Source organism: Solanum stenotomum, chromosome 12 (genome assembly GCF_019186545.1).
Source record: "Solanum stenotomum isolate F172 chromosome 12, ASM1918654v1, whole genome shotgun sequence".
Lineage (NCBI taxonomy): Eukaryota > Viridiplantae > Streptophyta > Magnoliopsida > Solanales > Solanaceae > Solanum > Solanum stenotomum.
The window spans coordinates 43208804-43228700 of record NC_064293.1 but is presented as its reverse complement, the minus strand read 5'-3'; the positions used below and the strand labels follow the sequence as shown (position 1 = coordinate 43228700).

At 33.8% G+C, this 19897-nt stretch overlaps 2 protein-coding genes and 1 long non-coding RNA gene across 7 annotated transcripts in view; 1 reads left to right on the top strand and 2 right to left on the bottom strand.

The window, feature by feature from the left end:
* The window catches only part of LOC125846863 (ribulose bisphosphate carboxylase small subunit, chloroplastic 3), an 8686-nt gene extending 1441 nt beyond the window's left edge, over nucleotides 1-7245 (bottom strand). The window contains exons 1-4 of one of the 5 annotated variants that reach the window (XM_049526546.1): nucleotides 7024-7245; nucleotides 6802-6936; nucleotides 6610-6714; nucleotides 957-1240 (exon numbers count right to left, since the gene is read on the bottom strand). In XM_049526546.1, coding sequence (XP_049382503.1) covers nucleotides 1115-1240; nucleotides 6610-6714; nucleotides 6802-6936; nucleotides 7024-7200 — 543 coding nt within the window. In that variant the 5' untranslated portion in view covers nucleotides 7201-7245 and the 3' untranslated portion in view covers nucleotides 957-1114. Of the gene's footprint in view, nucleotides 1-956; nucleotides 1346-1425; nucleotides 1561-1802; nucleotides 2055-6609; nucleotides 6715-6801; nucleotides 6937-7023 lie in introns of those variants that run through there. The other 4 variants (XM_049526543.1, XM_049526542.1, XM_049526541.1 and 1 more) reach the window with 4 other exon arrangements.
* LOC125846868 (uncharacterized) lies at nucleotides 4096-5337 on the top strand. The gene is made up of 2 exons (XR_007444412.1): nucleotides 4096-4193; nucleotides 5247-5337. It is a non-coding gene; the product is annotated as an uncharacterized LOC125846868 (long non-coding RNA).
* Nucleotides 7246-10355: 3110 nt separating the features above from the next.
* Nucleotides 10356-12931, bottom strand: LOC125847450 (putative Peroxidase 48). The gene is made up of 6 exons (XM_049527068.1): nucleotides 12833-12931; nucleotides 12705-12770; nucleotides 12185-12245; nucleotides 12035-12070; nucleotides 10893-11054; nucleotides 10356-10789 (listed from the first exon to the last, which is right to left on the bottom strand). The coding sequence occupies exons 1-6, from the start codon at nucleotides 12929-12931 to the stop codon at nucleotides 10356-10358; spliced, it is 858 nt and encodes a 285-aa protein (XP_049383025.1).
* Between the last annotated feature and the right edge of the window lie 6966 nt (nucleotides 12932-19897).

Below are 19897 nucleotides of genomic sequence, written 5' to 3'. Positions count from 1 at the left end.
GGGGGAATAGTACGGTAGAAACTTCTATTTGGTTGAAATAATCCAATGTCAGTTATGGCTTTTCTCAGATAATTATTATCAATACATTTAATAGCTATCTTGCTTTAGGTCCATCAAGAACAATATCTCTACCTTCACAAGATAAGGATAAAATTGTGTATGCATCATTTTCTCCAAACCCCACTTATGTATAGTTACACACCTTATTGGTTACTTATTCTATGAAATACACAGTACAAAAGTTTGATGAGCCCATTTCTGATAGTTCTTAGTTCATAGAGTGTTATTAAACTGGAAAGTATAATTACATATGAAGGATTTAATGTATTAATGTCATTTCACTGATTATTGCAGGTTACTTCCAACTCCCATTTTACCTATGCTACGAAGCTCATGGGCAACTTAACTCTAATTGAATTTCTTTTTTTTAACTGATTTTCATTCCAACGATGTGATTTTAGAGCTTGCATATATATCACTGGGAACTTTGGTTTCTGGACCAGTGCAAATCTCAATTCCAAGTATACCCTCAGTGCAAACTTTGGTTTCTGGACCATTGGAAGTCATAATTCCTATCCGTTCAGGGTAGAGAGATCGATTTCAAATCAACGATTTACTCACCTAAGAATTTGTTATTAGGCAACTCAAGTCATCAATCAATCAAATAAGTCTTCTATATATATCCATTTCACACTACTTGGATGTTGTATATAAACTATACCCAAAAGAAAAAAGACAAGTACAACATTTTCCAACAGAAGGAGACGTTTGTTAAGCATATATCCATTTCATAATCTGAAGGGAAAATTTGTTCAAGTTTAGCTAGAGGAATCCAGCGGAGGAGGGATTGGTGTACGTGTTTATTGAGCTTATGCAAGGCAATTGCATTGAGAATGGAAGATACTACTTGGATAAATTATAGCTGATATACATACATTACAAGTTTCAGAAGCAGATTAGTATTAAAACAAATGCCATTAATTCGAAAGATGGAAGGGAAACAACAACGTAAAATAATACAGTTTCTCCAGGGAAAAACTTAAGGAGGATTCAAACAAGCTTCCCCTAAATACTTAGGGTCAGTTATACATTACATTAATTAAAACTTGGCATTTTAGAAGCCTTCGGGCTTGTAAGCAATGAAACTGATGCACTGCACTTGACGAACGTTGTCGAATCCAATGATACGGACCCATGCCTGTGGGTAAGCCTTCTTTGCTTCCTGCACCTCAGCCAAGACCTGGGTTGCATCAGTGCACCCAAACATGGGCAACTTCCACATGGTCCAGTATCTACCATCGTAGTATCCTGGTGACTTGTGGTTCTCACGGTACACAAATCCGTGCTGCACATATATATCCCATAACATTATTAACATTTAGTACTAGCTAGTAAATTTAAAAAACAGAGGAGATCGATGCTGACCTCAGTCTCGAATTCCAAGCAAGGAACCCATCCATTTTTCAATAGGTACTCAATTTCCTTGAGCAATTGCTCGTCGGACAAATCAGGAAGGTACGATAGAGTCTCGTACTTCTTCATGTTAATTGGTGGCCACACCTATACATTAATAATAACAAATTAACTTCACTAATATGGTGTATAACATTTTCATCAACGAATTTTGTGGTTAAAATAATGTGTATGTAATATAATTTCACATCATCTGAAAGATAATTACATGTACCTGTCCATAAAATGGAACTAGCTAGTGACTTAGAAAGTTTAAATCGTCAAATACTAAAAGTTAATTCGATTAGTATATATATATATATATACATACTGGTAACTACTATACAAACCTGCATGCATCTGACTCTTCCACCATTGCTAGCAATGGAGGTAATGTCAAGGTTTTGCTTCCTTGAAACAGGGAAAGAGGCGGCAGACTTGAGTCCAGTGAAGGGGGCAACCATGCTGGCTTGTGCACCATTGGCGCGAGTGGCAACAGCAGCTGAAGAAACTATAGAGGAAGCCATTGTTGACAATAATTTCTCTCTAGTATCCCCTTGTATATATAATGATGATAAGGTTTCACATAAAGGATACAACCAAGCAATAACCTCATCTAAGAGCAACCATAACCATTGGATTATGTGGCTCTTGACATTTCAAAATTAATAGCCTCTGAAATTACACACTCCTTATCTTAAAGTTCCCAAACTAATGAATGGGACATTTTTATTAAAAATACAGTTAAAAAAGAATTACCCACTGGAACTTTGATTTTTGTGTTAAAAAAGAACACATTAACTGAATTTGATGAAAAAATTCATAGAGGTATGTGTCCTAATAATTTCTTCACTTGAAAAGATTTGACTATATTGTTTGGGATTTTTGGTACTTGATAGTTTGTTCAAATCTCACAATAAAAATGGTTTGAGATATTTCAGTGAATTGTCTAAAGATGATGCCAAATGTAGTCATTATGCTACATAATTTATATATATACATTTAGCATATAAGACAAACAAAGAGCTAATAATGGATGATTACCTGATGACTTAAGCCATACAAATTTCTGTTATATACTCATTAATCCCTTTTTTCTAATTTTCTAATTTATATGGTTTACTTTGCTTTTTAGTTTGTTTAAAAATAAAATGACATATTTTCTTATTTAACAAAATATTTAGTGATAATATCAATGTTTTGCTAATATTGGATTTCATTTATTTGATAAAAAGTTCATAAAAGTGTACTCTTATATTAAAATTTTATTTTTTTTATGAGTATTTTTGGAACAATGCAAAATCTTCCTCAATTTCTTACATAAGAAATAGGGATCCTTACAAGTTACAAAAATAGTCGGACAAGTTTATTATTCACTTTTTCTAATCAATATATGAATAGATATACACCGTTTATATATGCGATTGCTATTCTTAGTTTAATTAATGAGTGAACGGCTACTTATTACATTAATTTTTTCTTAATACTCTATGACCAATCAAACTACATCATACAAATTGACCATTCTTTATTGATACAAAACTTGTACATATTCTTTATATACCCTGCATACATCAATAATAATAACACATTATTTCCCCATCTTGTATTCCCTTTAAGCAATTATAAGAAGTTATTAACATTCAATTTTGTCCCTCCATTATCATTAATAATTTATTTTGAATCATTATTATAATTTTTACTATTTGTAGTATATGGTAGCGCTATTTTTTTATTTTTACTCTACAGTTGCATTGATTATCCATATTGCTCCATTTGGTTATCATTTTAAATATAATTAACACCATTATCATCATTGTTTTAATTTCATTATTAGAATTATTACTTCAACTCATATTCAGAAGTCCAAAGAAATTATTTCCCACAAAGGAAAATGCCTTGAAAATTGGCTGCCCAGAAAATATGTTGAGCCCATATTTTGTAACCCATTTATGGCCCATCTTCTCTACCCGCAATTGCCATTTTGACCCATTTTTCAACCCGCAATTGCCAAACACTATTTTCCAATTCCTCTTCCCTTCCTACAGCGCTAATTGGCCAAAGTGTTGTTGTGCATTATTTCTCTCTTCCACTCACTAATTTGCAGATATCTAATACAGGTTACATCTTAATTTTATTTTTTTTCTATAATTAGGGGTGCTTTCAGATTTTAATTTTTTTTTTCTGTGAACTCAATTGTGTATGCTATAGTTAATTACCCAGTAGTTCCTACATTGTTCTTGTTTTGTTTTTTTTTTCGGAAATGTCAAATTTATTTGTGTTATGTTGCCAATACCTGTTGATTACATTTTGTTAGGAGAAGTTCCAGGGAAGAATAAATTGCTTTTTATAGTGTTGCTATATTCTAATTTATCTATTTTCTTTGCTTTATACTGTTTTGTTTTGAAATTAACGGCTACCTCTTTTAAAGCATGAATGCTGATTAAACTGAATGGAACAAGTATGTAGGTTCTCCCATTCTCCCACATGGAGCTCTTTCATTAAGCGGCAAAGTGGAAAAAGAGAAGTCGTTTTTTTTTGTGGTTTCGTTCTATCTTTATTCTTATTGTGCATTGCAGTAGAAAGTGTTCTAAGTTCGTTTGAAATTGCTTTTGTAAGATTCATTATAGTGTATTTGTACTATCGAGATGCTCTGCAAGCTTCTTTGGATAAACTTGCTGAGAAACAAAAGCAAGAAATCGAAAAGCAACGCGGCAATTCAAATGCTCCTTGATATTCTGGTTAGTCGAATTTTTTTCCATTAACTAACACCCATCAAATAACATGTTTTTTTAGAACATTATCAATACGATATATTACCACATACAGGATGACGCTAACTTCAGTTTCTTTTAGCATTGAGTATTTTTAATATTTATTGTTCAGAGAAGTTTGTTCTTGGAACTGAATTATTAGATAAGATTGTTATTGGAACTGATTGGGTGATTGAATAATTTGAAGTAGAGTTCAAGTTTAGATGCTGATTGATCGACATTTTTATACATACTTAAAATCTGTAATACAGACTGACTTTTGGCTAATGGGACTCAAATGAATTAAGTATGGATTTAGTAGGAAAGTTACAATTAGCCGAACTTCACTGCGTTGGATATAAATGCACAACGGGAAACACTAATAAATTTGTGTCCCTTTAAAAAGATCGATGGATGACCATATAAATCAATCAGGAAAAAGTAGAAAGCTAACAATTTGACATGTTGTGTGTCTTCTTTGCGCTACAATATCATGGATTTGTCTGAATGATAGTAATTTGCAGCTGTTCATGATGATTATGATTTATCCTCTTATATCATAAGTTTGGAAGTTGAAACTATTGTCATTATTGTTAGACATGTTTATTTGATGAATGTACGTCTTTTTTGCAATCAAACTTAAAAGTATCTAATATGCATTACTTGTACTTTTCATTGCATAGTTAGCAGAGCTAAATTGTAAACGTAGGTAGACAAGTGAAAAAAGAAGCTGTACTTTTGGAGTAAATAGCTTTCTTCATGTAGAATTAAAAGTAGATCAATGAGCTGGAGAATTAGAATCATGTTCATAAGCTCGCAAAGTTTGGTTATTGCTCACAAATGAAAATTTAGCATCCTCCTTGGTAAGGGTGGGGTGGGGGCCGTGGTAAATGTTATTGTTTGAAGCTTATTTATGTCATTCCACAATCAAAGTACTAGTAGGCTGGGTTACATCACATCCTAATGTGATATTTAAGTCACTCTCTTAGTCACCTTATTTTCTCCATTGTTGAATGATATTCAGCTATGCTGATTGTGCAGGTGTTATGAAATGTATAGTGATAGTTCAAGAACATTAGCAAGTGAAGTTCTTCTGCCAACCCAAAATCTCCAATCGTAACTCGCTTCCCACCGCTCTGAACGAACACATTGTCGCACTTGATGTCCCAATGGATGATCTTAGGGCTCTGGCATTGAAGAAAGTTTAAACCTTCAAGAATCAGCCACCCCAATTCTTGATACTCGCCAAATCAACACCAACACCATTATCGTACTTGGACCACTACTTTTTCAAGCTGCCCGAGGGGAATAACTCCGTGATCATGTTAAGAGCTTTGGATTTGGGATCAAACCGATAAGAGAAACACTTCATAAACTTTTCATGGTTTAAGGACTTCAACAGAATAACTTCAGCGAACAATTTTTCAGGGGTGTTTTAATGCTTCATCATCTTTGTTGTTCCACTCAATTTTAATTTCCTCTTGAGGGACTTTACTGCATACGCTGTTGTAATCGTACCGAATACACACTTCTTTGAAATCAATGCGTGCTATTTTTTTAATTTTTATTTTTGAGAATTTATATCACTAGATAAATTGTCTACTCACCTTTTGTTAATAATTTAAATAAATATCCTCAACATGGAAAAGTACAAGAAAATAGTAATTTCATCCAAAATCTCATAAACTTATGGATATTCTTAACAATGTCCTGCTATTCTTTCTAATTCTAGACAGACAATTTTTTCATTTGTAAGAATAATAATGTCATAACTTTTAGAGATGAAAATCAATTTGCGACCCCTGCACTGTTTTCTTCTTTGTGTTCATTCTATACTTGTTTCTGAATCGCCTGATACTTTGAAATTACCGATCGCTTTTGAAAATAGTCGTATAACTAAAATAATATCCATATATAACTACAATAGCAACAAATTACAATTGGTCTATTTCTAAACAGGGCATACAATGAGGCCATTGCCATGGTGTATTGCTGGAGTGAAGTAATCTAAAGCCAAATCCGGGTTTGTGGTGCTAGGTAGCTATATATATAAAACTGAAATACACCACAAATTAAGCAATTTTCACAAACAAATTAGTAAAGAAACAAATGTCATTATTAGTTCTTGTAAACTTGATTGAAATTCGAATTAATCATACACTGGATAGAAAGAAGGAAAACAAGGGAAAATGAATACAATTTCTCCAGGGAAAAACCAAAGGAGAATTCAAACAAACTGTCCCTATATAGACATAGGGCAATTAGTTATCTTTAGAACTTAGTAGCCTTCGGGCTTGTAAGCAATGAAACTGATGCACTGCACTTGACGAACGTTGTCGAATCCAATGATACGGACCCATGCCTGTGGGTAAGCCTTCTTTGCCTCCTGCACCTCAGCCAACACCTGGGTTGCATCAGTACACCCGAACATGGGCAACTTCCACATGGTCCAGTATCTGCCATCGTAGTATCCTGGTGACTTGTGGTTCTCACGGTACACAAATCCGTGCTGCACATATATATCCCACAACACAACATATTAACACTTAGTACTACTAACTAGTAAATTTTAAAAACAGAGGAGATCAATGTTAACCTCAGTCTCGAATTCCAAGCAAGGAACCCATCCATTTTTCAATAGGTACTCAATTTCCTTGAGCAATTGCTCGTCGGATAAATCAGGAAGGTATGAGAGAGTCTCGTACTTCTTCATGTTAATTGGTGGCCACACCTATACATAAATAGTTAAATCAAACAAATTAGCGAGCATAACATTTTGGTCAATGAATTTTGTTGTTTAATTTGAGTATGTACAAACCTGCATGCATCTGACTCTTCCACCATTGCTAGCAATGGAGGTAATGTCAAGGTTTTGCTTCCTTGAAACAGGGAAAGAGGCGGCGGACTTGAGGCCAGTGAAGGGTGCAACCATGCTGGCTTGTGCACCATTGCCGCGGGTGGCAACAGCTGCTGAGGACATCACTGAAGAAGCCATTTCTGAGTGCTTATCTTTGCTTCCCTTGAACTCAAGAGGGTTATTGCTTTGTAGTCTTCCCCCTCTATATATAATGATAAGGTTTCACTTAACTTTCCCATCTAACGGTCACAAATCAACCAACCCTCATTTAGTCCATTTGTAACCATTGGATCATGTCCTTCTTGACATTTAAAAAATTAATAACCACAATACACAGTAAAGCTAGAATTTTGAGTTTATAATTTTAGAATACACAATTTAATGATCCTGAATAAATTACTTGGTGGAATTTTTGTCTAAGCTGGTATAGTTAAATTTTGTCGAATCCATAAGTAGAATTGTAACTTCGTCCTAATGACATTAATTTGGGAGATTTTTATTTGGGGGTGGGGTGGGTGAGCTAATAATTAGATATGTTAATTAAGCCACAAGAAGGGGTGCCACGTGTCAGAATGAGAATAGTCTTATCTCATCCCAAAAGGGGTAAGGAATGAGTGAAAATGGTTGGTTAATTTCATTTTGGGTCAGTGTTTTATTTGTTTTGTTGTCATTCTGAATTTATATTGGCTGCTACTTGTAGCCGTTTTGCTTGCATTTGGAGACCTTTCCTTAGGGCAGACAATTCAGATTTTTTGTTTCCATGTAAATTATTTTCTTTTTTTTGTCCATTCACTTCCATATATATATCAAGTACCTATCTCTTTTTACATATATCTTTTTTTTTTTTTGTGATTTCAAGTTCAAAATCAAATCTTCCTTGGTTGCAACTTGGAAATGTTCTTATCATCATTGTCCTTTGTATGTGTGGAATATAACATCTCCATATTTTCTATATATATGAAAAGGTTTTCTCACTATTCCAATAATAAAAATAAAAAATCAGGCAATTTGATCAGCTACTGAATTCCTTATTTTAGACCAAATAAAATAGAACAAGTAATTTCCCATATTTCCCGTACAATCGATTGTTTTTCTCGAATTTTTCTCTTAGCAACTCCTAGAAGCAAGATCGATGCTGTCTAATTAGACCACAAATTACAAATGTATGAAAAAGTTTTATTGCTAATTCACGTGGCAAATCACATTGATGTAATAAAAATGAAGAACCTACAATAATAATATAACCATCTGAATAATCGATTCATTTACTGAGCAAGAGTCTCACGAAATCAAAGAATTACATTGTTTGTGGTAAATAGAAATCATGGTTAACGCATACTAGCAACAAACGACTGTATAAAATGCAGACCAAAATACATATAATTACAATCATAATTTCATAAAATATGTAATTCAAATGTTCGATAAAGAGTAATCAATATTTAATTCACACATCACTACAAATTTGTCTATAATCTCATACAACAAAGAAAATCAACTTTAATGACGACTTATTAAACGCCAAGTTTGTAAATGAATTATTCCTTCTAATATTAGGATGTTGAGAAATTACATGAAAGCAAATGAAGTAAAGTTTGAAAAATGAGAAGTAAAGAAATGTAAGATAAATTATGTAAGGAAAATTAAATTTGAAAAAAAATAGAAATCATATTCATGTATCATATATAAAAGAAAATCTTAGGCCCGCTTAAGTGGCGCCATCACAAACCAGAATTTCCTTTTAATTTATTTATTTTCAAAACTAACATTCCTCTTTCATGAAAAGTTGTGACATTTATAAACAGTTGCGACTTCGGTGAAGAGTTGCGATTTTTGTGAAAAGTTGTGACTTTTATGAAAGGTTGTGACCTTTTCGAAGGGTTGCAACTTTTCCAAATAGTTGTAACATTTCGAATAAAGCACAATAAACATTTGTTCACACTACCCTTTGTTGTCTATAAATAGAGGGATTTCCTCTCAATTTAAAACAACGAAAATTATGAACCTATTCTTCTTTTTTTTCACAATTAAATATTTGTGTACTTTACTCCTGTTGAGTGAATCACTGACACTATTGCTTGTGTTACAGATCCTGATATGTATTTTTACAGTCATTAATTTATGTTTATGTTATCGAGGATAAATGATAATATGTAATAATTTTCATATCCTTTACATTTTTAATGTTTGTTACTATGTAATTTTGTAGGTGTTAAGTATTATTTTATAAATTCTGTGATATTAAATTCTTGCATGAAGCGCGGATAATTTTACTAGTAAAAGATAAATTAAAAAGAGTATAAATTTAAAGTATCCTATAGTTTTTTTTTTAAAGTATCCTATAGTTAATTTTGTTTATAAATAATACTAAATACGTCCTGTAGTTTGTAACATAAGTTAATTGTAAATATATATTCCCGCATATTTTTAAAAGTCTTTATGTTTTTAAATATTTTTGGCAAGAAAAAGTGGGATTCCTAGTTAAATAGGAATAGGAAACCAAATTAAAATAGTTTTTTTTATAGGTTTTGTTGCAGTATTATAAATAGAGATGGTCAAAAGAGGGGATAAGGTATATGGGAAGAATTTCGCTATTTGAAGCCACATCTGAGGGACTTACGGGATGTATCAAGAATTTCAATGTTAGGTAAATTTGATACGTAGAGAAACGAAAAATAATTTCAAGGATTGATACCATATCTGAGAAGCATAGGGAATTGAGATAGATGAAGAAGAACAACTTCAGCCATCTCTTTTCAATTCCTATCCTCCTCAGATCTGATTTCAATTCATTGAATTAACGCTCTACAACAAAGCAACAACAAATAAGTATGATCTTCTTTATATTCTTGTTTCATGTTATATTGATATACATACATATTTGTTAAATCCGATTGTGTCGTCGTGTTTATAATAATCTTTACAACTATCTGGAAAATCTTTACGCTTTTTTATTCAATTTGGCGGCATCAACTTAGCTTGTACCAACAGATTAGGTTTTCCTGTAGTATTTGCTTCGGGGAAAAGAAAGGGCTCACAGCATTATTTTTATATAATATAATCGACTTTTGATCAAATCTTGACAAGTTCTTGATTTTAACTATTCTTTTTCTTGATATACCTTAGTGCAATTCCTCAAGACACACATATTTGTTGATTGATGTACATACAAAAGATATGCAATAATGAGAAAAATCAGATAGTGATCTAACCATTCATCCAAACAAACAATTCACTCTGTACATGTGTGTGCTATGATCCAAGCACTAGGAAAAGTCATGAATTTATCTAATCTACGAATTTAGATGTGACCGAACTTCTCCTTCGGATCCAGTAAGAACACCAAAATTGGACAGTTTAGCCATGGCATGAGCAAACTCTGTCCTAAATATAATCCCATCATCAATAGCGTAATCTGTCACTGCTGTAGCAGTCTTTTCATAAGCCATCAACTGTTGATCAGCAAACAGAGGCCCTCTTCCTCTCATCAAAGTCTTGTAGTAGTGATTATCTAATGATGTCCCAATTGATACACTCAGACCCCTAGCTGTATCTGTATCTTCATCATTCAACATATTGCTGATGGTGTTGTTGTCGTCTGGACACTTCTGCCTCAACTCTTCAACAAAGTCTGGAGGAATTGTTGGATCAGGTAAACCTGTCCCCGTGAAATTACTGAGCCTGGGCCGAATAAATTGACAACCAATCCTCCCAATATTATGTGCTCCTTCAAATGATAAAAGAACAAAAAATAATTGAATTTCAGAATATGTATATTCCAAAAAAGGTGCAGTGAATGAAGACTAAAGTAGCGGGATTAGAAAGATTACCAAGGAGGGCCACTGTTTCCCTCTCATCAAATCCTCTGAGCGAAAATAGTCTAAGAGTTTCAATGATATTCCCATTTGATTGTGGAATTTCAGCCATCGCCTTATCAAAGATTGACTCCTTACTGTCCCTTCTGCCTGTACGCACAGGATTGGTCGACCAGCCTAAAAAACGTAGGAAATCAGTATTTGAGAGTGAAGGCAAGATATTAAAGATATAATATGCACAGTATATGAATATTCCCATATTTTCAGAACTGTGTTGTTAACATATGATACAATTGGAAGGTGCAAAATATGCACTACAAGATCATTTAACGGAACTATGGAAAGATGCAAGTGTATGAGTTACATCTATTTACCAAGCCAGATTCTTTTCTCTTAATTAGTTCTTGAACAAGGAACACTGAGACAGATATGCCATGTAAAATAGAAAAGGAACTTAAGATGCTTGACTATAAGAAACAAAGGTAATGTTACTTGACGTTTTGTGTTCGACCCTGCTCAGTTTTAAAGTTTCAAGTCTTTTTCTGGAAAACTGTAATATAACTGGACTAACTTCATTGAATTTAGAAATCTGCTTATATATAGTATTTAAGTGCAAGTTCGATTAGCAACCAATAAATGCTTTAATATTGTTGTGAAATTGGATTAATATAAAATTATGAGTTTGAAAAATTATTCATTTAATTTGAGATTAACTTAAGCTTCTAGTTGGCTTCCTAAACTTCCATTCAAACTCTCTCTCTCCCTTGAGAGGAAAAGGCAAATTCTTGCATACTTGTGTATCAAGAAAAAGAGAGAATGTACTACAGTTTGTTGAGAGAGTGCACACAATATCACGTACTAAAGAAACATCGCAAACTGTTATAAAGAACTTCAAATAATATCGTTAGCAGACTAAAAAATGAAAAGATTTACCGAGTTATGAAGAACCACTTACATAGCAAACTGTCATCACATTAACAGAATCTCTTCATTTCTAGAAATAAAAATGACTCTCTTGAGATTACTCCTTGAAATTCCATGAACCGAAAAGGCCTGCAACATATACAATGCTGATTCATAATTTTCACATTTTAATATTAAGCAGAAAACACAGTAAAAAAATTCTTTGGCAAACTCTTAGCTACAGAAAAGCGTACAGGCATTACATGGCTTTGAGGTGCACTCTGCAAAAGCTAAAACCAAATAAGCAGAAAGTGTACAAGTCAAATTCCTACTTTAAATCCAGCAAATCATAACTTGAAGAAATAAAAAATCCTCAGATGCAAAACCCTTTCTCTAATACTCACCTCTTCTTTTCTTTACTTTCCTGGCTTGATTAGTCTCCACTTCAACAATTGAGCTCAAAGACTACATCAAGAAAATTACTTAAAAGAGGATAAAATGACAGCTAATGAATCACCAAAGATAAAAATTGAAATTTGCAGGGCTATGCATATCAATATCAAATGAAACATGCAAGGAATCCTAATCCAAAAAGAGGCAAGATCCAATTTAGATGCAATATATAGGAATATACCAGAATAAAAGGTCACTATATTCAAAATACATCCAGTTTATAACATAACAAAAGGACAACATGAGTAGGTGTACAAGTTAGTAAACTCTCCTACTCTATGTCGTACTGACGAGCCTTTCTTAAAATGCATCTACATCACAAATATGAAGAATAAACCACACATGAGTAGGTGTACAAGTTAGAAACTAAGATCACACATAAGGTGAAATAATTTAATGGATAGAGATAATGTCATGGCTTAAACCCATAAAGCTTGAAATCCTAAATCTGTGTCTCAACACGTCTCAGACCAATAATATCTTAGCAAAAGCAATGATCAGTAGGAGTGGCCCAGGAATGGAACCTTGTTCCAAGAACTGCAACCCAAAGACAACCAAAATGGCCAACAACAACAAGTAAGACAACCCTTCAACAGCACCCAACAACCCAAATGGATAGAGATAAGTTCAATGCTTTGGCTAAGATGTAGATTAGGATAAAATGCTCTCCTTCTGCAGCAAGCAGACTTTAAAGTCATTATTTGTTTCAGTTATTTCTGCACTACTCAATTAACTACCAAAACAGAGAAATCTCAAATGCATAGATAAACTCTAAATACATTGAAAAAGCTCAAATCAGATGAAAGAAATNTGAAGTGCTTGATGTCCATACAGAAGTTAGAGGTGGAAGCAACACATCTAAACACCTTGAGCAATAAAATTTACTTGATGAGGACAATAGAGAACTAAATCCCTGAGAACTTCAAGGCCAGAAGTCTCCAGGCTTCTGGTTCAGTTCACTCTAAGACAAAAACCTAGGGTCAAAGAAGACATTTTCTTAAACGGACTAAAAAAGAAAGCAAGACAAACAAATCGAAACAAAAGGGACTTTATGCACAAGATCCTCTTCAAGTATTTGATAACATAACTAATAAGTGTACCCTAGAGTTTGAGTAAAAAAAAAACTGATTGGTTTAGAACTTCTCTTTTCTTGCAATTTCTTTTTCTTTGCTGCTTAAGTTCAAACATCTTCAAAAGCTTTGTGAAAGCATTAAACTGAGATATGTCAAACAAAAGTAAAATCTTGTATAACATGACCAAGGATTCTTGTAACCGAGACAAACTTATACCAACCACCCTCACACTTAACAATTTTTTGGTTCCTAAGTTACTTAACTTTTAAGAAGCAATTTGTTGGTTGTGTTTCTCTAGACACAAATGTTAGACTTAAGTACTGTCTTACCAACACAAAACACATAGCCCGCATGTTAACATTTAACAAGTTGCTACACAATTCACCATCACCCTGATATTAACAAGTTCCATCGCAACTAGTTCAATTGTAGAATATGCAGTATACTTTTGTTTAACAGAAATCAAAAGGGAAAATAGGAATTTATGCAACTGCTTTACAAACAAGCCCCAAAAAGATTTAGATTAGGATAAAATGCTCTCCTTCTGCAGCAAGCAGACTTTAAAGTCATTATTTGTTTCAGTTATTTCTGCACTACTCAATTAACTACCAAAACAGAGAAATCTCAAATGCATAGATAAACTCTAAATACATTGAAAAAGCTCAAATCAGATGAAAGAAATACCATAAACAAATTCAGTCAAATAGAACTTTAAGAACACAGAAATACGGATTACACGAAATCAAATAATGAGAAAGATGAAAGACCGAAAGAAGAAATTACTGGATTAAAGCTTTCACATTCTGCTTCAAGCTTCACGAATTTCGACTTCGATTAATATTTTGGGCATAATGGAGAAGATGAAAGATCCGAAAGAAGAAACTTACTTCGATTAAAGCTTCCATAATCAATTTGAGGCTGAAGAACGATTAGGGTTAAAGGGATTTGGGAAAAAATTATTCATTTAATTTCAGATTCACTTAAGCTTCTAGTTGGCTTCCTAAACTCTCTCTCTCCCTTGAGAGGAAAAGGCGGATTCTTGCATATTCGTGTATCAAGAAAAAGAGAGAATGTACTATCGTCTATTTATCTTCATATCGCATTTACTCTCAAATCACTCTCTCTCCTCCGAGGATTTCAAGAAATTCTTGAAATTTAATGAAGGAAAAGGTAACACAGATCATGTTCTTGACTATGGAAACTTGTAATATAACTTCCGCTCTAAATATGCACTGCGTCAATTCAGACCAACATTTACTTCAATTCTTGAAATTGTTTGAAATTTAAAGAAGGAGAAGGTAACTCATGATGATTTCCAGTTATTTCTCTGTTTCTATATTATGCAGGGACAAAAATCATGGTATTGACTATGGAAACTTGTAATATTCATCTCCATATCACTTTCGCTCTAAATTATTCTCACTTCTTCCTCATCCCATAAATATGTACTATGTCAATTCATTGTTAGCTTTCCATACCACCACCTCAAGAGTCGGTTTAAGATCCTTGAAGTACCATTATGGCAGTGACTAAACGAATTCCAGCTGAGCATCTTTAAAAATTGCTTGGTTGGTTCCTCGATTATTTAGTTGTGATGGAATTATTTCTATTAGTAGTCGCATAAACTGTTTCTAATTGTGCAGGGACAAAGATCATGGTCACAAAATTATTATTCTGCAAGCACAGAGTAAGTTTGTTATGCGACCTTTGTACATTAATAGGCTATGGTCTTATCTGCATATGGTAGTTATGAAGCCTGGCATAGTTCTTTTATGAAGAAGAGAATCAGTCGACTGTTGAAATAACGATGTCCATGTGATTTTATGAGGTAGGGGCAGAAATACTCTCAGTTGAGGATGTGTATTCTAAAAAACTTACGTTTTTATCTTTCTAAATTGATCGTTCAGTTGACTTTGGAAACTTGTAATGCCTTCAGATATGATCAAGAGAATCAGCGGACTGTTGAAATAACACTTTCACTTGTGATTTGTGAGGTAAGTTACTCAGTTGGAGAAGAATCATTTTGGGAAAAGTATGTTATGCCGTTTTCCTACTTTAGGAAAAAATATTGAGATCTCCTGAAATGTTTTGGGGGACAGCTTAAATTGGACTCTCGCATAGCGCCTTGGGTATATTGTACATGGTGACTGGTTCTCTTAGTTTGTCAAAGGTCGAGCATCCTCTTAGTGTTTTATTTTTTTATTTTATTAAGTAGATTCATTGTTGGCATCAAGAAGAAGATACTAAGTGTACAAAAGAGATAATGTCAAATTCATTGCAATTGTCCATGCTACAAAAAGGTTATACCAAAACTATTTAGAATGATAGCCCAAGCCCGAAGGAGGCAAAAAAACTATTTTACGAGCAACTTCCTCTTAGGTTTGTATATGTGCTTTAGTATCCTTTAATAACTGAACCCATTGTCTTGGATGTGATCATTAGATATTTCAAGCAGTTCTCATTATCTATTAATATTCCTATCAGTTACACTCCAAATCGCTCTCCCCCTTTATGAATATGTACTACGGCAATGCATTGCCAGGGGTCAAGATACCAAGACTCGTTTCAATATGGTGGTGCATAACAGAGTTGAACAATTCCATGTTGCCATCATTTTTCTTGAAATTTAAAGAACGGGAAGGTAACTTCTAAGGATTTCCTGTTGATACATACAACTTCTAGAGGGAGGTATTTGTTATGTTACTTATGTAGATCATGTGATTATTTAGTTACTTTGATGGGATTATTCTATTTGTAGCCGCATTAACTGTTTCTAAGTTGTGCATGGACAAAGATCATGGTTACAAATACTATCAGTTGTGCAGGGACAAATATTTCTATTGTGCGACTGGTTCTCCTATATTCTCACATTTGTCAAAGGTCAAGCTTCCTCTTAGGTTTGTATATGTGCTTTAGTGGTCTTTAACTAATTATCCTTTAATAGCTTAACCCATTGTCTTGGATTTGATGACGAGATATCTCAAAAACTGCTACCTGGCCCTTCTAATATTGAAGATGTTGTTGGGGAACATTTCTCTATCTGGTTCTTGTTTGATGGTAATGCCTAGTGCTGGCTCAGGCATATATATATTCTGAAGATTATGTTCTTCAGTCTGAATGTTAAATCATTTAACATTTCTGCACTTAGGGTGTGCTTGGTACATGGGAAAATGTTTCCCTAGACAGTATTTAGTTGAAAAATACGTGGGTTTCTAGTAAGAAAATAATATTATTCCAAGAGCATTTACATATAACTTAGCAAAACACTATGTGGCGGGATGAGGTAGGGATTTTGGGGGTTCAGGGGTTGAATGATTAATGGGGAGGGGATTGGGGATGTTTGGTGGGTGTGGAGGCCACAATGAACTTGAAATTCACTATGGAACTTGTTTTCTCTACATCCATTAGAGTAGCTTAGACAAAGTGTTTTCCAAATTATTTTAACCAATCACACATGAGAAAATTTGACAACATTTTCCGGAAAATGTTTTCCTCCGTACGGCACACACTCTCAGTGAAGTTCGAAGCTTTGAGTAAAGGTGCAGTGTCTGAGTACTTTGAGTATCTGCCCTGTCACTTGTAATCACAATGTTCAGTAAGATCTTTACCACTGAAATTACCATTGTAGGATTTGCCAGTGAATGGCTCCGTCTTAGATATTTAACCTTAGACATGCCAAGGAAGATAGATAAATTGGCTTTGGTTTAAATATAAATTGAAATGATAAATGAACAAATCTATAGCTTTTGTACAAATATTGCATGATACCATGTCCATACACAAATGTTGAGCTAATATTTTTATGTAAAGGAGACTTACTCGTGCTTTCCATTGATTTTCTATGTCTAACTTCAAGAAAGGAATCCCTACTTTTCTGCTATGCATTTAAAGAAGTGGTCTAGAGTGTGGTGTTTAATGCGATTTTCTGCAGTGGCCTTCTCCAAGCATTTGATCTTATCCATACAAGTTTGTCTTTTCTACAGAAGGTTAAAGCTTTTCTCAGCTTAATGCTTCTATGATTGTCTTCGTAGGGTAAGGATTTGTTATTCTGAGAACCGTAGGAATTGTGATAATATAGCTGAAGGGTTGATTCTGTTACACCAATGACAAGAAAACATCCTACTATTGTGTTAAATGGAAGAAGCTACAAAGAAATGAAATCTATCTATTTAGAACGTAATTTGTGCCAAGGAGTCAACGCAGGACCGATCTGTGGAGAAAATTATGCTTATCAACCTTGTATAGCCGAGGGATGTAAAACCAAAAGTTAACTAGATTTCTTCTCTTTTCCTTTACTGAGTTCAGTATACTCTAGATTTGATATAAACTCTCATTTACTGCCTATTAGGTCTAACCTATTTGCTTAGCTCGCTGCCTTCATATTTCAGTATAGGATCTTTTATGTTTGGAGTAATCATTTCTAATAATTTACTGATCTTCAGGGCCGATGATATGGCCTAGGGACTCTCTGAACCAGATATCGAATGTTATGTCTATACTCAGTAGCTACAAGATTAAGCCAGCACAACACCTGTGTCTGATGCTCTTTACAAAGTACATAGATTTTACAACCAACTGTATGTCAATTCAAGTGCAAATCCACGAGAGTTTAATTCCTTGCTCAGGGTCATATGCAATACTGTTGAGTTTCTACAACTGAAATAGCATATGCATGCCAGTGAATATCTCTCCCTTAAACATTTAACCTTATGGGGATGCTCATTTAGATAGATGAATCAGCCTTGATTTAAATGTTAATTGAAATGATAATTTGACAAATCTATAACTTCTGTAAAAATACTGAATTATACCATGACCATACACATTGAGCTAATATCATTTATGTAATTTTCTGCTCTGCCTTTAAAGAAGAAGTGATCTAGAGTGTGGTATTCTATGTGATTTTCCGCAGTGGGCTTTTCTAAGCATTTTGATTGATCTTATCCATACAAGTTTGTCTTTTGTACAGAAGGTTAAAGCTTTTCTCAGCTTAAGGTTTCCTTGATTGTCTATTTAGGGTAAGGATTTATTATGCTGAGAACTGTTGGAATTGTGATTAATATAGCAGAAGAGTTGATTAAGTTTCACCAATGACGAGAAAATCTTACTATTGTGTTAAATGGAAGAAGCTATAAAGAAATGTTATCTATCTATTTATAACGCAATTGCGTCAAGGAGGCAACCCGCACCAAATCTGTGGAGATAATGCCTATTAACGTATAGCTGAGTGATGTACATTAAAAGTTAACTTTCTCTCTCTTATCTTACGGAGTTCAGTATATCTGGATTTGATATAAACACTCATTTGCTGCCTATTAGGTCTAACCTATTTGCTTAGTTCACTGCATTCACATTTCAGTTAGGATCTTTCATGTTTGGAATAATCATTTCTAATAATTTGCTGATCTACAGGGCCGATGATATGTCCTTGGGACTCTCTTAACCAGATACGGATATGCTATGTCTATGCTATACTCAGTAGCTACAAGATTAGAGCCGGCATTGCACCTGTGTCTGATGCCATCCTTACAAAGTATAGTGATTTTACAGCCAACACTACGCCTATTCAACTGCAAATCCATGAGAGCTTAATCCCTTCCTCAAGGTAGTATGCAATACTGTTGAGTTTCTACAACAGTATGCCCTTAAAGCCAATGTATAACAACGATCTAGGATGCAGAGTCTGTCGTTCTTGAGATATCAAGGAAGCATTGATAACGACACGGTCATTGTGTGGGCAGCCGCTAAGGAGATAAAACATTGTTTACAAGAAAGCCAACCTTTGTGTACTGCACATGAGTCTTATATTTGCAATTCTTATCAGCAAGTTTTTTATATTTGCATGTCTTAATCTTATAAGGCATAATACATAAATTGGACCCTAAACTTGACTTCAAATTTTAAGTATGACCTCTAACTTTCATAGTGCACAAGTAGGCACTTTAACTATCCAATTCTTAAACAAAAAAACACGTGAATCCAACAGCCAAATTGTGTGATATACAAACGCTCCTACGTGGCTTATTGAGCCACTCAGTGGCTGCCACGTAATTAAAAAATTACACGTATTTTATAATAAATAAAAAAAAAATTAAAATACAAAAGGGTAGGGTCATATTATAGCTCTTTTTACACAATGACAAAAAAAAATGAGAAGCCATTACATAAAAAACGACCAGAAATTGTGCACAAAACGAGAAAAAAAGCTTGAGTACTAGAATTAGGAAGAAGAAGAAGAAAAATGGGATTTTGATTTGAAAAAAAATAAAGATATATTTAAAAAGGATTCATTAAGGGTAAAATTGTCATTTTCGCTTTTTTTTTACTGTTGTGGGCCTCGAAAAATACCCCTGACGCGCCTGAATTGCGTCTCAACCACGTGTCATGCCAGGTTGGATTCGTGTGTTTTATTGTTTAAGAATTGGATAGTTAAAGTGCCTACTTGTGCACTTTGAAAGTTAGAGGTCATACTTAACATTCGAAGTCAAGTTTAGGGTCCAATTTATGTATTATGCCATCTTATAAATTTATGTATGATCCAAACTCAAAGCAGTGATTTTGGTTAAACCAGCCTAACTAGATTTGTCTCTG

What these genes read in the sequence shown, in the direction of transcription:
- LOC125847450 (XM_049527068.1), bottom strand. Translation starts at nt 12,931, where the DNA reads ATGACTTTAAAGTCTGCTTGCTGCAGAAGGAGAGCATTTTATCCTAAT. An exon ending in CTCAAAGCCATGTAATGCCT is followed by an intron (nt 11,055 to 12,034) that starts GTACGCTTTTCT and finishes TACGTTTTTTAG; the next exon opens with GCTGGTCGACCAATCCTGTG. An exon ending in GGAAACAGTGGCCCTCCTTG is followed by an intron (nt 10,790 to 10,892) that starts GTAATCTTTCTA and finishes TATCATTTGAAG; the next exon opens with GAGCACATAATATTGGGAGG.